The sequence below is a fragment of the Sinocyclocheilus rhinocerous genome, unplaced genomic scaffold, assembly GCF_001515625.1.
Source record: "Sinocyclocheilus rhinocerous isolate Xijiao unplaced genomic scaffold, SAMN03320098_v1.1 scaffold148, whole genome shotgun sequence".
NCBI lineage: Eukaryota > Metazoa > Chordata > Actinopteri > Cypriniformes > Cyprinidae > Sinocyclocheilus > Sinocyclocheilus rhinocerous.
This window is the reverse complement of record NW_015653472.1, coordinates 2,034,508-2,052,898: the sequence shown is the minus strand read 5'-3', so window position 1 is coordinate 2,052,898 and position 18,391 is coordinate 2,034,508. Positions and strand designations below refer to the sequence as shown.

Below are 18,391 nucleotides of genomic sequence, written 5' to 3'. Positions count from 1 at the left end.
TTGTATATATATATATATATATATATATATATATATATATACACACAAAAAAGTATTTTCTCCCTTTTTGCCCACAATTTTCATGGCTGGGGAATATTACCATATTTTTATATTTATTTATGCATATTATTTAGCCTACTTATTTACTTTAGTTAATTTTGAAATACAGGACCATTACGATTTCTTGTATTTATTTAAATATTATATTTATTTATTCTATTTATTTGTTTGTTTCTTTACCTTTTTCTTAAAATATAGCCTAGTACCTTTAAAATATTAGTATTAATTGATATTTATTTATTTGTCATTTTAATGTTTATATTGTAGTATTAATTTTTCCTACTTTTTTAAATACAGCATTACGATTTTTTTTGCATTTACATTATATTCAGTTAATTAAGAAAACATTTTAAGTACTTTCTCATAGCTATCATCAGGAATGTGATTTTTATGTATAAATACAGATTTACGGGTTTCCTTCTTTTTTTGTCCATGGCCGATCACATGCCTATATAATTCATCTGGAAGTTTTACTTTTATATTTTTTTTCTTTTTTTTTTAATGAACATTATTGTGATAAAGCACTATAATATAACTAATTGTATTGTTAATATAAGCATAAATTAAAGATGGTTCAACTTAACAAAGGAACACATTAACAACCAGTGTTAATTTCGTCAACGAAGACGACGAGGAAAAATATTCGTTAACGAACATTTTTTTTCTGTGACTAAGACGAGATGTTGATGAGCTAAAACTAATATCTGATGATAAAAAACTATGACGAAATTAATGCCGCGTCTTCGTTAACAAGACGAGATGGGACTATAATGTTGTTTGAGGACTACCGGACATACAAAATACATCGTATAGGCTACTGTCTTGCCCTTCAAAATGTGCGTCCCTGTCATTGTATTGCAATTGGATAAGGGGCGTTTGCATATCTAGTCTCAGGGTGGCAGCCTCAGTGGATGGATAGACTACCAAAACGCGAACTAGCGATCTGAAACAATGGCCTCAGCACCCGAAGTGGTAGGGATAAGGTGACCAGACGTCCCGTTTTTCCCGGGAGTCACAGTTCGTTGTCGATTAATTTAAAGTTAGTAAAGGCGGGATAGGCTTAATCGCGCTGATAGAAGTGCTCTCTTTCGCGCACGCTCCACTTCTTCAGTTCTCATATACAGTACGCGATCAGTTCTCAGTGCTCAAATCATAGACTGTAAAAAAAGACTCAAATACACACACAGCAGTCCAAATGTCTATCGTGTAGAGTATCTCACTTAAATACAGTCGGTTATGGATTAAGTGAACGTAAACAGGTGGGTGAAAACTGAACGTGTGTCAGTATTACATGCATGCCTTCAGTCTTAAAGAGACCGCATTCCTAATTAAGTACCTATCCATATCCATGTTAACCAACAAAAGATGTTAAATATATTAAAGGGGTCATATGATGCTGCTTTACATTTTTACACTTTACATTATTTTGTGTATTTGGTCCACATAGGAAACGGTCCTCCATAAAATGTGCTGCACACATCTGAATATTTGGGTTGACGTGTGCTGGAACAGTGTTGTAAATACAACGTAACCACTAATTTCTAGTTGTGTCCTTTTTTGGAAGGCCAAACAAAGTAGTTTCGCTTTCACAACGAAACACACAGCGACTTGAAAACTGAACGTGTGTCAGTATTACATGCATGCCTTCTGTCTTAAAGGGAAAGCATTCCTAATTAAGTACCTCTCCGTATCATTAATGTTAAATAAATATTTTAAGTAAACCTACTGTATCTGAAAAATTAGTTTAATTTGTATCTTTTTCGTATTTGTCTTATTGTCTTATTGTCTTATTCTGCTTCTTTTTCAAAAATTATATATGTTATACATGAACAACTATAATTTTTATAAGTTGCTCCCTTTCCACTACTGTTAAAGGGATAGTTCACCCAAAAATTAAAATTGTCATCATTTATTTAAGTTTTTTCTAATTCAATCCTTGATTCAAATTTCTCATAAGCTTAATTGATTTGGTCTAAAGAGAGAAGAATTAATGACTATTTTTGTTGTGACTAAGACTATTAAGCATTTTCGTCTCAAGATAAAGACTAAGACTAAATCAAAAATGCCTGTCAAAATTAACACTGTTAACAACACATACAAAATGAATAATGTCGCAATGTAAAAAAATTAGGGCTGCACGATAAATCGCATGCGATATTTAACGCGCATCTTGTCAGAAAGCCGGTTCTGTAATCAGCGGTAAATCTCCATCACCTGCTGGCTTTCACATTGAGCAGCATTAACTACACAGAGCCGTTGTTCACTGACGAGCTGCGCAAAACCACGTTCATATTCGCGCGATTTTTTGCGCAGCTAATCAGTGAACAACGGCTCTGTGTAGTTAATGCTGCTCAATGTGAAAGCCAGCAGGTGATGGAGATTTACCGCTGATTACAGAACCGGCTTTCTGACAAGATGCGCGTTAAATATCGCATGCGATTTATCGTGCAGCCCTAAAAAAAATGATCCTAAATATCCGGTTCCTTTACTTTAAGCAAAATATTTGTTTTGGTTTGAAATACTGTATGACTTGGACATGTTCATGAGGTCCATGAGATGGTTAGATTAGTTGTTTAAAGTGTTTGTTTTCTTTAATAATAGCTTTATGTCTGTTTATCTGTGGATGTCCACTCTGTGTGTTCTCTGTTTTCCCCTCCTCCTCTCTCTTATTTTTTCCCCCCTGCTCTCTCTGTTGTGTTTCGTGCATGTGCTTCAGGGTGTCGGTGACAGTGCAGGAAGGAAGCAGTCGTTGCCTGTATGGGAGAGCTGCTGTTAGCAAACGGCCAACGACTTCCCAGTTCTCTCAAAGATCACAGAGATCTGCCCCCAATTCACTCACTCACACTCATTGTGAAACATCCATCTGTCTGCTCCCTCGTGTGTTCTCATTCGCAAAACTGCTTTTTGCATGGCAGCATCACCCCTTATTGTTCTCTTTTCCATTTCATTACACTTTTTGGGCACATTTGAAAAGATTTAGGAGTTAGTTGTATTTAAGCAGAATTAGGATTAGTTGGTGAGTTTTGTTCAGATGGCCTCTTCTTCTCCACACTAGTCACAGAATCTTTTTGGTTAGTGTTTCAGATGGGTAACAATGGCTGAAGAGACATTTGAACTTGAAGATCTGGATTTAAGCTTTGCTTGAATTGTTACCCTGCCAGCAAACCCTGAGAGGGAAGGATCTCAAAGCTTCAATATAATACACAGAGGTGGAGAGAGGGTCATAAAAAGAGCCTGTGGATTTTATTAAGTGTTTTAAAGAAGTCTCTTATGCTCACCAAGGCTGCATTTATTTAGCTAAACATACAGTAATATTTCAAAATATTATTACATTTTAAAATAAATAACTTTTTAAAATGTATTTTATTCCTGTGATGGAAAAGCTGAATTTTCAGCAGCCATTACTCCAGTCTTTAGTGTCAGAAATCATTCTAATATGCTGATTTGGTGATTATTATCAGTACTTAATATTTAAATGGAAGCCATGATACTTTTTTTCAGCATTCTTTGATGAATAGAAAATTCAAAATAATTGTTAAAGTTTTTTTTGTAGCAATGTAAACACGTGTGCGTCTGAGTGGCACTGCATGACCCACTGGATACTTGTGTAACAGTAAACTTGTCCATTGGGTGTTTGGCTTCCATTCACTTCACATAACTCATTCCATTCACATAACTAAATAAAACAGACTGTGTAACCATGAGGAAGAATTAGAGGAAGTCTGACATGCAGATGGAATGACTTTGCAACTTTGACTTTTCTGCAGTAAATATACATTTAATAAATACAATTTCAGATTAATTTCTTTCAGTTTCCCAGGTTGCTGACCTCTGGTCTATGTAAAACTCCTTAAGATCTCTGATACTGGTTTCACTCCCATCATAACAGATGATAGATGGATGCTGTCATGTGATATGAATCAGACACTTTATAAATATGAAGCTGGAGAAAGAGTAAAAGAGTAAGTACACAATGTTCCTTCCTGAATTTAGTGGAACAGCTGAAATTAAACAGCCAGGTTTGGAAAGATGGGGGCTGTTTGGATCGGGTATGTGTTGGTGTTGCTGGAAAGCTTCATTACAGTAATGGAAGTATTCATTGCAATCTTTGGAGTTACATAAGTACAAAATCATTGTACAGTTATGGATAGATATTCCTATATCAAGATTTAACAATGTTCGTTATAATCTTTCTTTAAAATGTGCTAGCCTTTTTCCCCCTTGTTTGTGTGGGTGGAGAAAAATAGCCTCATTCGTACACTTTTCACAAATCCAGTCAAATCCCAATGGATCATATCCAGTCCCACTCTACATTCTCTCACAATGAATATGTTTCCATATGAAAATGTTACATTACATGAGTTTATGGTTTGCAAATGCTGTTTAATGTTGTCTTTGATAGTCCAATCTAAATATTTTCATTCAGCTTTTATGCCATTGCTTGAGAATAGATTTTGAGCTAAAATGGAAGTTCATTTATGGGTCTGTTCCAAAAACTGGTGAGCTGCCCACATAGGCAGTTGCCTTCTATGGCAGTATTCTAGCAGAGATAGAACCTTGGAATTGGTTTTGAACATTTTACATATACATAAACTGCTTCCTACATAGGCAGCTCACTAGATTTTGGAACAGAGCTATAATGTTGCCCTTGGTATAAAATTAAAGCTCTGTTGGGGCCTCCCACAGAAATGTTTTTTCCAGTCTGTTTTTGCCAAGCTTTAATGAACCAAATAAGCACGTTGGCCCCTTCATTTCCGTCCCTGAAGATACTCACACATGTGCTATTAAGTGAGCAGAAAAACCGAATGGACCTTCAGAAGCAGCCGTGTGGTGCAATGTGAGCGGCGTTAACCCGGCTAAAAAACTGCTTCACTTCTGTATGGGGGGTGAATTCCCCCTTCTTTTCTTGTGTTTTTCTAAAATGGGTCAGCAGATGTTATGAGTAGAGGTGGAGGGAAAGAAAGAAAGAGTAGGTGGAAGAAAAATATCCAAGACAAACAATTTGCTTTGCCGTGTGGGCCGCATTGGAGAGAGAACGACTCTGGCCAATAGCGATGCTCTGAATGGTTTACGTTCACTTTTTGTTTTTTTCTGAACCAAGAGAGCAAGTTATAGTCTTACCAATAAGATTTTTAAACAAAAGACAATCGTTTTTTTGTTTGGCCTGATGCTGACTTTTGCTCTCCTAACTTCTGGAATATGTTACTGAGACTAGATATGTGCAAGCAGACTAAGACATGTATATTCTACTAATTAAATGCTCAATGGACATTCAGAATGGTGTTGATATAATGAAGTAAAACTATTGAAATAATTTTTGTTAATTGAAATAAAGCTGTAAAGCTAAATAAATTATAATATTAAACCTAAAACTTGAACTTTGCAACCATCTAAAAAAAGTTGAAGTCACAGAAGCATATAACCAAATGACTAAACTAAAAACGAAACTGAAAATATAAAAATAAAAGCTAATTCAAAATATCATAATTTCTAAATAATGCTAACATAGCACTGATACTAAATAAATAATATTATAATACTATAATACTATTATAATACATAAATAATACTAACATAATTGGAAACTAGTTGCACCAATCGGAAAAATAATTTTACAGCCAGTGAAAACTGTAATAAGGTTGCTATAGACATTTAAACCGAATGGTTTGAAACTCAAATGCACATGCTCTCACACTCTACCACATTATGAGTCTGTTGTCACTGTAGTGTGCAAATTATCATGCATTGCATCACTCAGGTGTTAACTTAGTTAACATTCTTAAAGAAATAGACATGACTAGCAGTTGAATGGTGCTGCATCTCTTTGTATCGTTGCAATGTGTTAAATTGTGTTTGTTTGCTGTGCACCTTTGCAGGCCATCACACCCAGGTGTCACAGTGCCCTCCAAACGAGTTTGAGTGTCGAGGAACAGATGTGTGCATTCACCTGAGCAAGCTGTGCGACGGCGTCCCAGACTGCACAGATGGGCGTGACGAGGGGCCGCACTGTCGAGGTAATGTGTGCAGAACGCAGTCTGATCACGAACCGGAGACTGAACTTATTTATTATTTTCATCAAATCTTTTTTCTTTGTCAAGTTGAACTTAGGAATGGGATTGATGGGTTCTCTACAAGGAAGTTTCCGCTTAATCAGTGCTAGTTTTAGCTAATACTGTCAACCAGTATGAGAGATTCTTGGTCCAGCTGATGAAATGATCTAGTCCTATTGGACCTGTGTGTATGTTCTTCACTCAAACAATCTTACAGTTTTTGACAGTGAAAGACTTTTTATGACTTGCAGACTTGGTGATTTACTTTTCTGTGCTGTTCTGCCAATATACATAAATAGTGCTGCCATATCTGACACAGATATATGATATATTTGGCACAAATGAGCTTTTGTCAAAATGGTTGTGGCTTGAGTGGCTTAAGGCTGAAATACACTAGAGCAGTGTTTCCCAACCGGGGTGCCGTCTGTCGAGAGCAGGGGTGCTGCGTAAAAAATCCTTATATCTGTATGACATTATATTCTGCAGTTCTTCCCTGTTGTACCGAATATCTACACTTTTCAAAGTATCATATCAAAGTTAGAAATTCAAATATTGTGACAAAATAAATTTTGTAGGGTGCCACAAATTTGTTAAAATTTCCAAAGGGTGCCGCGACTAAAAAAAGGTTGGGAAACATTGCACTAGAGGACTATGAAAATCTGAACAGGTTTTAAAACACTAGGCATCATACACTTGGTGACTTTGTATATGGCTACAGAGGAAAAACTGGGCTTCATACATTAATCCTCGTACTGGATGCGATCATAGTCCAATGCTAACCCCATCGTACACTATGCAAATTTCGGTCAACTCCCAACTGGCGAAAATCTGCAGACTAGCTCTGACTTTGGGAAACTAGTGTTGACTCCTCCAGACTATAAATCTGGGCAGAAGTTACATAGTGTATTCCAGCCTTTAATTAATTTTGGAAGAATTATTTACAATATGGTGAAAATTTAATTGTATAATAATATATAATATTATTTAAAATTATATAATATATTGTCTTGCTTTATATTCCACTATGAAATAGTATGTTCTATTTTAATATATTTCAAAATATAATTTATTCCTGTGAAATTAGCAGGCATTACTCCAGTTTTCAGTGTTACATCATTCTAATCATTCTAATATGATGATTTGCTGCTCAAGAAACATTTCTTCTTATTATCAATGCTTAATTTTTTTTTACCCCAAACTTCTGAACTCTAATGTATATGCGCTGTATATATAGTTCAAATATAAATGTTCTAAACAGTTGTGCTGCTTAATAGTTTTGTGGAAACGGTGATACATTTTTTTAGTCTTATTTTATTTTATTTTACTTTCTTTGGTAGGATCAATTATTGTCATTGCAAGTAAAATCTTTTCCAGCAGAAGATATCCGTATTGTGAACTCCGACTGTCTTTTAGACAAAGATATCATAATTATTGGCAGTCATGCCAAGATCTGTGTTTGAAACAAAACCCTGTGTCCACAAAGGTTTGGCTCCTGAGCATGGTTATTATCATCCTCACATGAGTTATCAGGAACTCATCTTGTTTGTGTCCAAAGGCCTGAGATACGCAGTCTCATCCGGCTGACCTATATCTTTAAAGTATTAAACCGGCCACTTAGCAAGTAATTGAAAGAAATCAGACTGACAGATAATCTCATTTTGAAAGGAAGGCTTAGATTGTGGGGTCAAATAAATCCCTGTAATGTAAGTCATAGGTCTATCCACCGCCATCATTCCATACTGCTGAAATGTTAGAATAACAGACTGGGTTTTAAAGGCCGAATAATAAATAATGTACCTTCCTGACCTGGCCTCTGTCCAGTGCTTTGAGCCTAGATACACACACACTTCACTTGTCCTCCAGCTCAAATGCAGACTATTTGAACCCAGAGGTAAACACTTACCCACTCTTCCACACAAACCCCTTGCGCTCAGATGCACAGAATGCACACAAACATATGCTCACATGCCTTTCTTGTTGGATGTTTGCTTGCTCCTGCTTTCACAGAAAGGTTTACCATTTTACAAGCATTGCGCTGTTTCCCCGGAACAGACATGGAGATTGTGCAAGAAACTCAGCTCCAGTGTTTTCAAAGCACACTTTGTCATTCTATATTTCTAAGTAATTATCACAGATTTGTTGACAAGTTGGGCAAGAGGGAGGCAGGCATGAATTTATTACTGTGTGTGATGCATCTGGCTGCTATGCTAATAATGTAGCGGGTCAGCATCAAGAAATCAGTGGGAACTGCTGACCTCTGATATCAGCCATGCTCGTGCTAGTCTGGTTCATCTTATCCTGGGCTTTGTAAATTTAACCCCTCACGGAGCTGGGAAACGGTTTGATTGACTTTTCCCTCCTGGCAGATTTAATTGGCTGCCCGCAGTCTTGATTTAATCATTTTGTACTAAAGCCTCTCGGAGATGTTTCAAGGTCTGTCCAGTTCCTCCCGCTATGAAGACACGGGCCAAAAACTGTCAGCCCTCTCCAAAAGAACTTTCCGATGAGGAACTTGAGATTTATAGTTTTCAAAGTTTAAGCCACGCTGAAAAGTTGTACAAAAATGTCTCTGGTCAGCTCTCATTGCACATTTCCTACATTTTTTTGACTCCTCGAACTGGATTATTTCACAATAGAGTGAAGGAACTTTTTTATTGCCGAGCGTTTCCCAACTTCTTAACTCATTTTACTGGGAGAGACGTTACAGATAATACAGGGAAATCTGGTGACGTTTTATAGCTTTTGAATGAAGGCAGAGCATTGCATAGTGTTTAATTACTTTGATAGCTTTTGTAGGAGTTTGTGTATGTGCATGCTTACAAATGTCAAATTCATTATGCTAGCAATACGAATAATTTAAGTGAGCCGTTAATTGTGGAAGTAACTAACTACACTACTACCAATGTTTCACTAACTGTGTTATGCCTCTGTTAGCCTCATATTAACCGCCCATTTTTCTGTTTGCTCACATTTAGCTGACCTATTCACACAAAAGGCTCTGCGCACACACGCAGGCAAATACGCAGCACTTACAAGAACGATTAGCCCTTTAAAAAAGAACTTTGCACTGCTATTGGCAAACTCCACTGTGCCTTTCAACTTTATCTGAGCTCAGCTTTGGCAACAGCATATCATTCTGGGCAATGGCTTATCCATTTGTTTCTATTCCGCTATAGGGCTTCACAATGTTTTCACTGCACTGATGGATGAGTTTGGCTCAGATCTCAGCGTATTATTGTGACAGAACAGGGAGGGCGATCAGGAGTATTGATTGGACAGGGTACTGCTCAGATAAATAGAATAATTAATGTCATTTTTTGTTTTTGTTTTGGCCATTTGAGTTCATCTTGAGGACACTCTCATATCAAACACAACAAGAGTTCCCTTTCAGTCGGTCACTCTCGACGTCACGTCGGATGACCGACGAAATTGGGATCTCGCTTAGAGAGACCAATCCACTTCGAGTGTAAACTAAACGAGCCAATGCACATTGGCATGCGATTATTGCATCCAGCTGCTGCTGATCACAGCGTGAGTATAAGTAGGCAGCAGATGCAACGCATATTCAGCTTTTCGCTTCGGAGCCGAGCGGTTCTTTCGTTCTGCTCCTGACCTTCTGCGGAGAGAGTAGACTACAGTCAAGCACGCTCTTCGTGGGCTCTCGTGCTGGTGGTACGGCGCTTCAGCGGCGGTGGTTTTCCCGTGTCGAGTGGGTTGCACACATCAGGCTGCACTACCCCCTGTTTGCGCTAAAAGAGCTTTTTCCCTAAAAGAGCAAATTCGGGTGCGTCTTTTTAAAGACGACGTTGCGTGGCAAACTTGACGTTACGTCTTTGTAAAGACGATGTGGGTCTTGCTATAGACAACGTATCACCCGAGCGTTTCTGGATGCGGTCGTTACCTGGCGCTGGGTGATGGTCACGATCGCTGCCTCACGTGCCTGGGCATGTAGCACGCTGAGGTGGCGTTTGTGGATGAGTCATCTTCTCATTGTTGCTCTTTTAGGGAAAAAGCTCTTTTAGCGCAAACAGGGGGTAGTGCAGCCTGATGTGTGCAACCCACTCGACACGGGAAACCACCACCGCTGAAGCGCCGTACCGCCAACACGAAGAGCTCTCCAAGAGCGCGCTGAACTCGTTCAGTCTTTTTCTCTCAGTAGAGTAGTCAGGAGGAGAACGATGTGATCGCTCGGCTCCGAAGCGAAAAGCTGAATATGCGCTGCATCTGCTGCCTACTTATACTCACGCTGTGATCAGCAGCAGCTGGATGCAATAATCGCATGCCAATGTGCATTGGCTCGTTTAGTTTACACTCGAAGTGGATTGGTCTCTCTAAGCGAGATCCCAATTTCGTCGGTCATCCGACGTGACGTCTCCGTTTCCTCCTTCAGGGAACGAGGGTTACCATACGTAACCGAGACGTTTTTGTCTGGTTAAGAGTCAGTGAACTTCAACATTGGTTTGCCACTAGGACTAAATGCAATCCAAAATGCATTTTTTGGACAGTCTGCAGTGTTGCTATAAATTTAAATACAATTTAACTATACACTATCATTCAAAAGTTTGGGGTCAGTAAGATTATTTTAATTAATGCTTTTATTCAGCAAGGACACATTAAATTGATTAAAAGTGACAGTAAAGACATTATATAATGTTAGAAATAATTTATATTTCAAATAAATGCTGTTGTACTTTTTAACGTTCTATTCATCAAAGAATCCTGAAAAAAGAGTCAAACTGAATATAATTATCAGATTAAGTAATTTACTTAAAGAGCAGAATTTATCTGAATATAAATTAGGTTCACAACTAAAAATAGAACATTTATTTCACCACACAGAAGACTATATAAAATAGTGCACAATGAGTTGTATTGGAAAACAAGTGAGTTATCATTCAAATGAATCATATTTAACAAGTACATTTAAGTGATGCACTCTGAATTAACTGACTCACTGAAATGAATGATTTTGACTTCCCAAAGCTGTTTGAGAGTTTAGGAAAGTGTTTGTTTAGTGCCTCAGTTTACTCTGTTGTAAGGCTGTGTGAGTAAATGTGACAAATACAGTGATGTAGTGTTTTGTAATGCTTTACTTGTTGTATAAACTAGCTTTTACTGGAACAGCTGCGCTCGCTGCTGGCACGCTACTGAAAACATTTTTTACTTAGTAGCATCTCTGCTAATAGTTAGTTATTCTCCAAAACTGGCCTGGTCTCCCACTCACCAACTGAAATATTATTGGTGCCTAAATATGAAGCATGAAATGTTCAGCCATTTCCTGTTATCCTTATGAAGCATGCAGAATGTGTGTCCTGATTCACTGCTTGTGCTTAAGTCAGGCTTGAGAACGAGAGAGCTGGATGTTACACGACACGTTTCTGAAGAGGTTTTCCTGCTCCAGACATAAGGAACAGAGCTGATCCCAGACCTGCTGTTAATAGTAGTGTTGTAACAGGTTGAGTGGTTCGCATGTGGTGCGGTTGAACACTGATTTTAGGTCTGGCTGCCAGTGTTTTTGTAGCTGTCGTCTTAGAGAGATTCTGTGGTGTGGTATTAAGCCCTCCAGCCTTCTCTGTCTCACTCGTTATTTCTCTCGCTTTGTTTCGTTTTTTTTTTTTCAGCACTTCATTGTTAATTAGAATGGAATGTTGGCTGCACTCTTACAGTTATTTTAAATGATCCTCGAAAAAATCATTTTCGTTGCCTCAAACCACAAACACCGTGGGTTGCATACCAATCTAAATACCCGCAAGGCAAGGCATGGTTGTGGGAACTGGAGACTGCACTTGCCCATCGGAGGTAAATTCCTGCTTAAAGGAATATTGTTGGAATATAAATCCAGGTGTGGAAAACCTGGAAGTGTCAGAGATTTTAAAATAGTGCTTTGGAAAAATCAACAAAAAATTTGTTTCCATTGCTATTTTGTGCAATATGTTAAAAAAGATGATTATCCAATGATATATTACAAATGATGGGATTTCTTTTGATTTCATTGAATTCATTGGATTTCATTGGTCAAAAGCAGCGGTTCTCAAGCTTTTTGACTCCAAGGCCTCACATTGTCTACATGAATATTCAAAGGCCCCAAGACTTTTTACAAGACAGTTGTGGTTCTTTTTTCTTCTTCTTTTTTTGGCATATTGTAATGGTTGTCTTTATTTTAAATAATTTTATGTCACCTTGTGGCCCCTTGGAAGTTACGTCCCCTAGTGGACCCCGGTCCCCTGGTTTAGAAACACTGGTCTAAAGTTGTGTTCATATTCAAATTAATGTCTTTTGACCACATTTGTGGCATACCTCAGAAACTGTTTCGACTTGTACCTCAATTTGTAAAATAAACAAAAGAAACCCAGTGTTGATAGAAATTGACTTACAATAGACATCAATGGGTGAAGCATTGTACATTGGTCCATAAATTTCCAGTTTAAGTTCTTAACTGTCAGCACATTTTCAGTTTGTTTTCACAAACTGTGCTGCTTTGCATGTATTTAACCAGCAACATTCCTTTAATCATATGGCACGACTAGGTCCATGTCAAATCTGTGCCTGCAGAAAGTCCTGCAGATGTTATTTATGTCACACTTTGCATGTAAATAATTATTCTTTTTTTTTATTCCTTTACACTTTCAGCTACATAGAAAAGTGTAGTATACACATTTTACCATACTTAAAGGGATAGTTTATACAAAAAAAAAAAATTCTGTTATCATTTACTCACCTTCAAGTTGTTCCAAACCTGTAAACTTAAAGAAATTTTGAAGAATATGAGTAACTAGTAAATTACTATGGAATTCAATAGGGACCAGAAACAGTTTGTTACTAACATTCTTCAAAATATCTTCTTTTGTATTTAGCTGAAGAAAGAATTTCATACAGGTTTTGAACAACTTGAGGGTGATTACAGAATGATAACAGAATTTAAATTTTTGGGTAAACAATCCCTTTAACTTAATTCTGCACAATTTCCCCTCAAAATCAGTGTAGAAGATGCGGAAAAGTCTGCAGACTCTGTCTAGACCTGCTCATGACTGACAGTGTTTTGGGTAGGCAACATTACGCCCCGAATGCTCTGTTTGGAGTAGTTTGTGGGTGTGAGGTCAGTGAATGAGCTGTGGTTGGATGGTATGGGGGAATTGATTCGATACAGACCGTAGTGTTTGCCTGCACATCTTCCTCTCTACACATTCCACAAAAGCCCCATTGTACCCCTCAGTGCCACAGGCTTTTGTGTGATGAGGACTCTCATTGTCCCTGTGCGTACATTTGTGTGGTTGAGTCTCTGTAGGAGAAAGAAAGGAGAGAGGAGGAGACAGAGTTGCAGTGCATTGTGGGCCAATTGGACTTGAACATTGTGGGCTCTCCAAATCATAACCGACCGAATGCCTTATGGTGACACTGTCTCATCTAGTTTTGTCGTTTATGATCCTGTGACACTGAATACTGGAGTAATGAAAATTCAGCTTTGTCATCACAGATTAATTAAATTTTATAATTAATTTTTTTTTTTTTTTCAATTGTAACAATATTGCACAATATTTCTTTTGAACAGATTTTCAGTGTCAAATGCATCTCCTGGCAGTGACTGATTATGATCAGATTTTAAGACTTTCTTGTGAACGATCTTGTAAAATGGTTATTTTATTTTGAAGTTTAAAACTTTTTTTAGACCTTCTGTAAATTGAGCGGTTGGATCATGGTGCACCTACCAACACTCGTCAGATCACGTTTACACGTGTATTTAGCTCTTTCAGCTTATGATCAGATCAACTGAGACGGATGTACCTGGTATAAAAATCCTGTAGGATTATAAAGGAGTTCCTTAAGTAAATATTACCATTGTGATTTTTGTACTTCCCTGAACTGTTCCCACATTAACATATCAGACAAAATCACTGTTTTGATGGATGTGGCTTTCCCAGACCTGTGTGTATCCGGTGGGCACGTGGAGACTTGTTTTTTGTCTGAGCAAAGCCGCAGTCTGAGTTCACACAGAGGTTGGTGGACAGTGATGCAGTGTTTGGCAGCACAGCAATACCCACAGTATAAAACCAAGTGCACTCATCTGTGTCCAGTCAAACCTTTTAATCATACGCTCTGTGTGTCTGTGTTTTTGGTTGGTTGAGCAGTGAAGCCCCTGTTGCGCTTTTATATTTTGCCAAGATGTCCTGAAGGCGTCTCAAAGAGCATTAAAGGCTTTTCACTGTACACCGCATGCATGGAAATCACGTACGACAAGCCATTTTCACAAATATCAAGTATCAAGTACCAAGTATCACGTTTTGCACATAGACACTCATAACGGACTAAGGCTGATCCTAGGTGGTTTTAGGTGGTTGATTATGACGATGTAACGATTAACCGCGAGCCGGTTGAAAATCGATTCAAATATGTGACGATTCAAATTGGTTGAGATGCTAGGGTCAGGAGTTTATATGAATGTATGTCTGAGGGGAACTTACTGTCTTTAGAAAAGTTTAGATGGTATTTTTTCCTTTTCATCTTGCCTCTCCTCTGTATCGAAATTATACAATTTAATTTAGATTAAAAACTGCTCATGTTGCGTGTAGGCAGCATCTTTGTTTGGATCATGATTAAAATGCAATGGTTGCCTCTAATTTTAAATGGAAAGAGCACAGACAAAGCCTTATTTTGTTTGTATGAAGATATTTATTTTATTTGTGTTACTTATGTATTTGATTTGGGGTTTGTTTTAAAATTTAAATTTAGTTTTGTTATTTACATTTACATTATATTAAAATTTTGTCATTTAGCAGACGCTTTTATCCAAAGCGACTTACAAATGAGGACAATAAAAGCAATCAAGACCAACAAAAGAGCAATAATATGCAAGTGCTATATTAGTATACTATTATAGTGTTATATTTCAATTTCATAAAGAAACGTGCAGCATTTTGTCCAAGCAATAATAAAAGGACACATTTAATTTATAATTTGTCTTAAATCTCTTTTTGTAAAAAAATAATAACTGAATCGAATCATGAAATCAAAATCGTGAATTGAATCGAATCGTGAGTTGAGTGAATCGTTACATCCCTACTAATTGCTCATTGTTCCTATATTCATTTAAGCCTATATTATTTACTTGATTAATTTAAACAAAAGTTTGACTTTGATTTAATTTTTATTTCAAAATATTTATGTTATTATATTATATTATATTAATTGAATTGTATTGTATTATATTGTAAATTCCAAAAGCTGACAAATGTTGTTGTTGTTTTTTTAGCCAGTTTGTCCAGTCCTACTTACCAGTTTTATAATCTCTTCTATATAATATTTATTTTGAATGTGGATGTTTCTCTGCTAACTGTCTATTCTCTCTGTTTCCTATGCTGTAGAGTATGCTCATAACTGCACCATCATGGGCTGCCAGTACAACTGTTCAGTGACACTGTCGGGTCCAAAGTGCTACTGCAGGAACGGCTATGAGGTGGGAGAAGATGGAAAGCAATGCAAAGGTGAGCTTTGAATGACTTTATGATTTTATTATTAAGTGATGACTGTAGAAGTATTGAACAGGAAACATGTGACTTTTTACCTTGTGGCTTTCTCTGTCAGACTTTAACGAGTGTGCAGTGTATGGGACTTGCAGTCAGACATGCACAAACACAGATGGCTCCTACACCTGCAGCTGTGTGGAGGGCTACTTGTCTCAACCAGACAACCGTTCCTGCAAGGCCAAGAACGGTAGGAAATTAACATAGTTTCTGCTGACCCTTTGTTCTTTTTGTCTTGCTCGCTGTGGTCAAATCTTTGTTTTCCCATCTATGTTTAAGACCCTGTAGATCGGCATCCATACCTCCTCATAGCCAACTCCCAGAACATCCAAGCCACCTCTCTGAGCGGAGCCAATCCCATCTCCATCAACACCAAGCAGACCACCGCTATGGACGTTATCTACGCCCAGGAGACTGTGTGCTGGATCCACATGGGTGACTCACCTGCTGCCACCCAACTCAAGTGTGCCAAATTCCCCAATGCCAAGAGCTTCACAGAGGAGAAGACCATCAACATCTCCCTCAGCCTGCACCGTCAGTACCATGTTCTTAATTGTGTGTTTTACATGAATGTCAGATGTCCGTTTGGGCAAGATGATCCAAAAAAAGCATGAACTTAAATGTATTTGTTAAGGCCTTCATGGTTTACAGCAGGGATGGGCAAATGGTGTCCGGTGGGCCACATACGGCCCGCACTTTATTTTAGTGCAGCCCGGTGGATTACATTATACACAAGATTATCAATTTTAAAACATTTGAAAAGTAAGTCACGGAAAGATTGCTTTCAGTTCATGATGTTAATACTAACTCCAACCAGGAGAGGTCGCTAGTTTTCAGCCACTTCCCGTATTAATCAGCATAGTAGTATGTGCACTCTAATGTGAACGTTCACTAAAGCTGCATCCCAAATGATGCACTACTCACTATGCACTTATACACTATGTACTTATGCACTATGAACTCAACCATGTTGTGTATGACTTATATAAGGTTATTTTGCCATTCATAATCGGAGTCTGATAGCCCCTCCCCCTTCGGTACATAATTAAAGCTTCAGTGTGAACGCACTACTTGCACTATTTATATTACAAAACGTCATAGATTAGTGCATAAGTATGCAATTTGGGACGCACCTTAACATTAGCAAAATAAATAAAAAAGTTGACAATGAAAATCGTATTTTCCAGTCAAGATGGTAAACAGATTATTTTTTTTACCAAGTTTAAGTGGATACCCATATGTTTGGATTGTTTTAATTTTAATTTAAATCACCATTACTCCACTGCTCACAAAGACGGTAGAGTTGCACTTGCCTCAAATTTTAAAGGTAAAATGCAGTTTTTTTCAAAATGCACGATATGTATGCAATGAATTATGTTCTTAGGGTTTCTTAAAGTCTTAAATTTAATTGTATCAAATTTAAAGGTGCTGTATGTAATTTTTTGACTGTACCAAAGCATAAAAACACCATAATATATTTGCAGATATTTAGGAAACATGCCAAGTTCACATACTTGTTTCTCCAAAAAACAACGCTAAAGCCAGTTATTCTACTTTGAAAATGTGCATTCCATGTCAGAATGTCTGTTTTTGTTTTTGTCTGTGTGATTCCACCCACTGCCAGTTTAACCAATTGTATTTCGACACCCCGGGTTGCCAGAGAGCGGAAAACAGCGTATCGCAGCCATGGAAGCCAGCAAATGAACTGGGTCAGAGATTGCAGATTCTACCCGACCTAAAAAGCCTCGGCATCAATATAAAAACCTCTAAGACCAGAGGCATATTAAAATGAGAATAAATCAAATCATCAGCTTACAGTATAAGACTCACCGCCTTCCATTGTCAAATGCGCTCATTCCCGTTGCGTGTCCTTAATCTGACAACTCGCTGGAGCATCGCCTCTGAGGAGGAGGGGCGGGAGAAACAATATTTTGAATTTGGACTGCAGTACCCATTTCAACCGCCAGCTGTCAATATTACATACTGCACTTTTAAGGCCATAAAACTCTTAAATGGTACAAGAAAGTCTTAATTATGATTCCAATAGGTCTTATATTTGGGGACGGAAAGACAAGAATTGTGATCTGGCTTAATGGCTATGATTTCTTTGAATATGAGCGCTGCAGGTTTCAAAGTTAGGTGCTTTGTGTTCTGCCATTACTGGGGAATTTTTTTTATTTTTGCCGTTCCGAAAGACTGCTGGCAGAGAATGAATTTGCATTTTCAATAAGCCCGTCTGCTGTTTTTGTTTAGACTAGTGCGAAAATTGACCCATATTTTTACGCAGCAAGTTATTTAATATTATTGATGATTAATAATTTAAATTAATAAAAAAATTATATTTTTGACTTATCCCTTTTCTTAACATTTTTCTTTCACTTTTTCTGTCCTCTTAGGCCTCTGTACAATTGATTGTTGTAAATTTACAGACAATGCAATTGAGATATTTACATAATGCTTGTCAACTGACAACAAAGTTTCCCAATTGAATTGGCATAACTGCACACGTTTTATATTTAATAAAATCTTTAAAAACAAATTACATTAATTATACTTTGATTTCCTTTTGTAAAAGGTGTAAAAGGTGTGTGGATGTGTATTAGTAATCTGGCCCCTTGGTATAAAGAAAAAATAATGCTGGCCCTCGACACTATCAAAGTTGCCCATCCCTGGTTTACAAGAAATAATTTGAGCTTCCTTGTTTGGGTTGTATCTGTGGTTACAGATTTTTGCTGCCAAATGAATAGTTCATCCATAAACAGA

General features: G+C 37.5%; 1 protein-coding gene across 1 annotated transcript in view; it reads left to right on the top strand.

The window, feature by feature from the left end:
• lrp1ab (low density lipoprotein receptor-related protein 1Ab) overlaps positions 1-18,391 on the top strand; it is a 126,047-nt gene that overhangs the window by 35,383 nt on the left and 72,273 nt on the right. The window contains exons 4-7 of the mRNA XM_016522513.1: positions 5,937-6,074; positions 15,470-15,589; positions 15,690-15,818; positions 15,908-16,162. Coding sequence (XP_016377999.1) covers positions 5,937-6,074; positions 15,470-15,589; positions 15,690-15,818; positions 15,908-16,162 — 642 coding nt within the window. The remainder of the gene's footprint in view (positions 1-5,936; positions 6,075-15,469; positions 15,590-15,689; positions 15,819-15,907; positions 16,163-18,391) is intronic.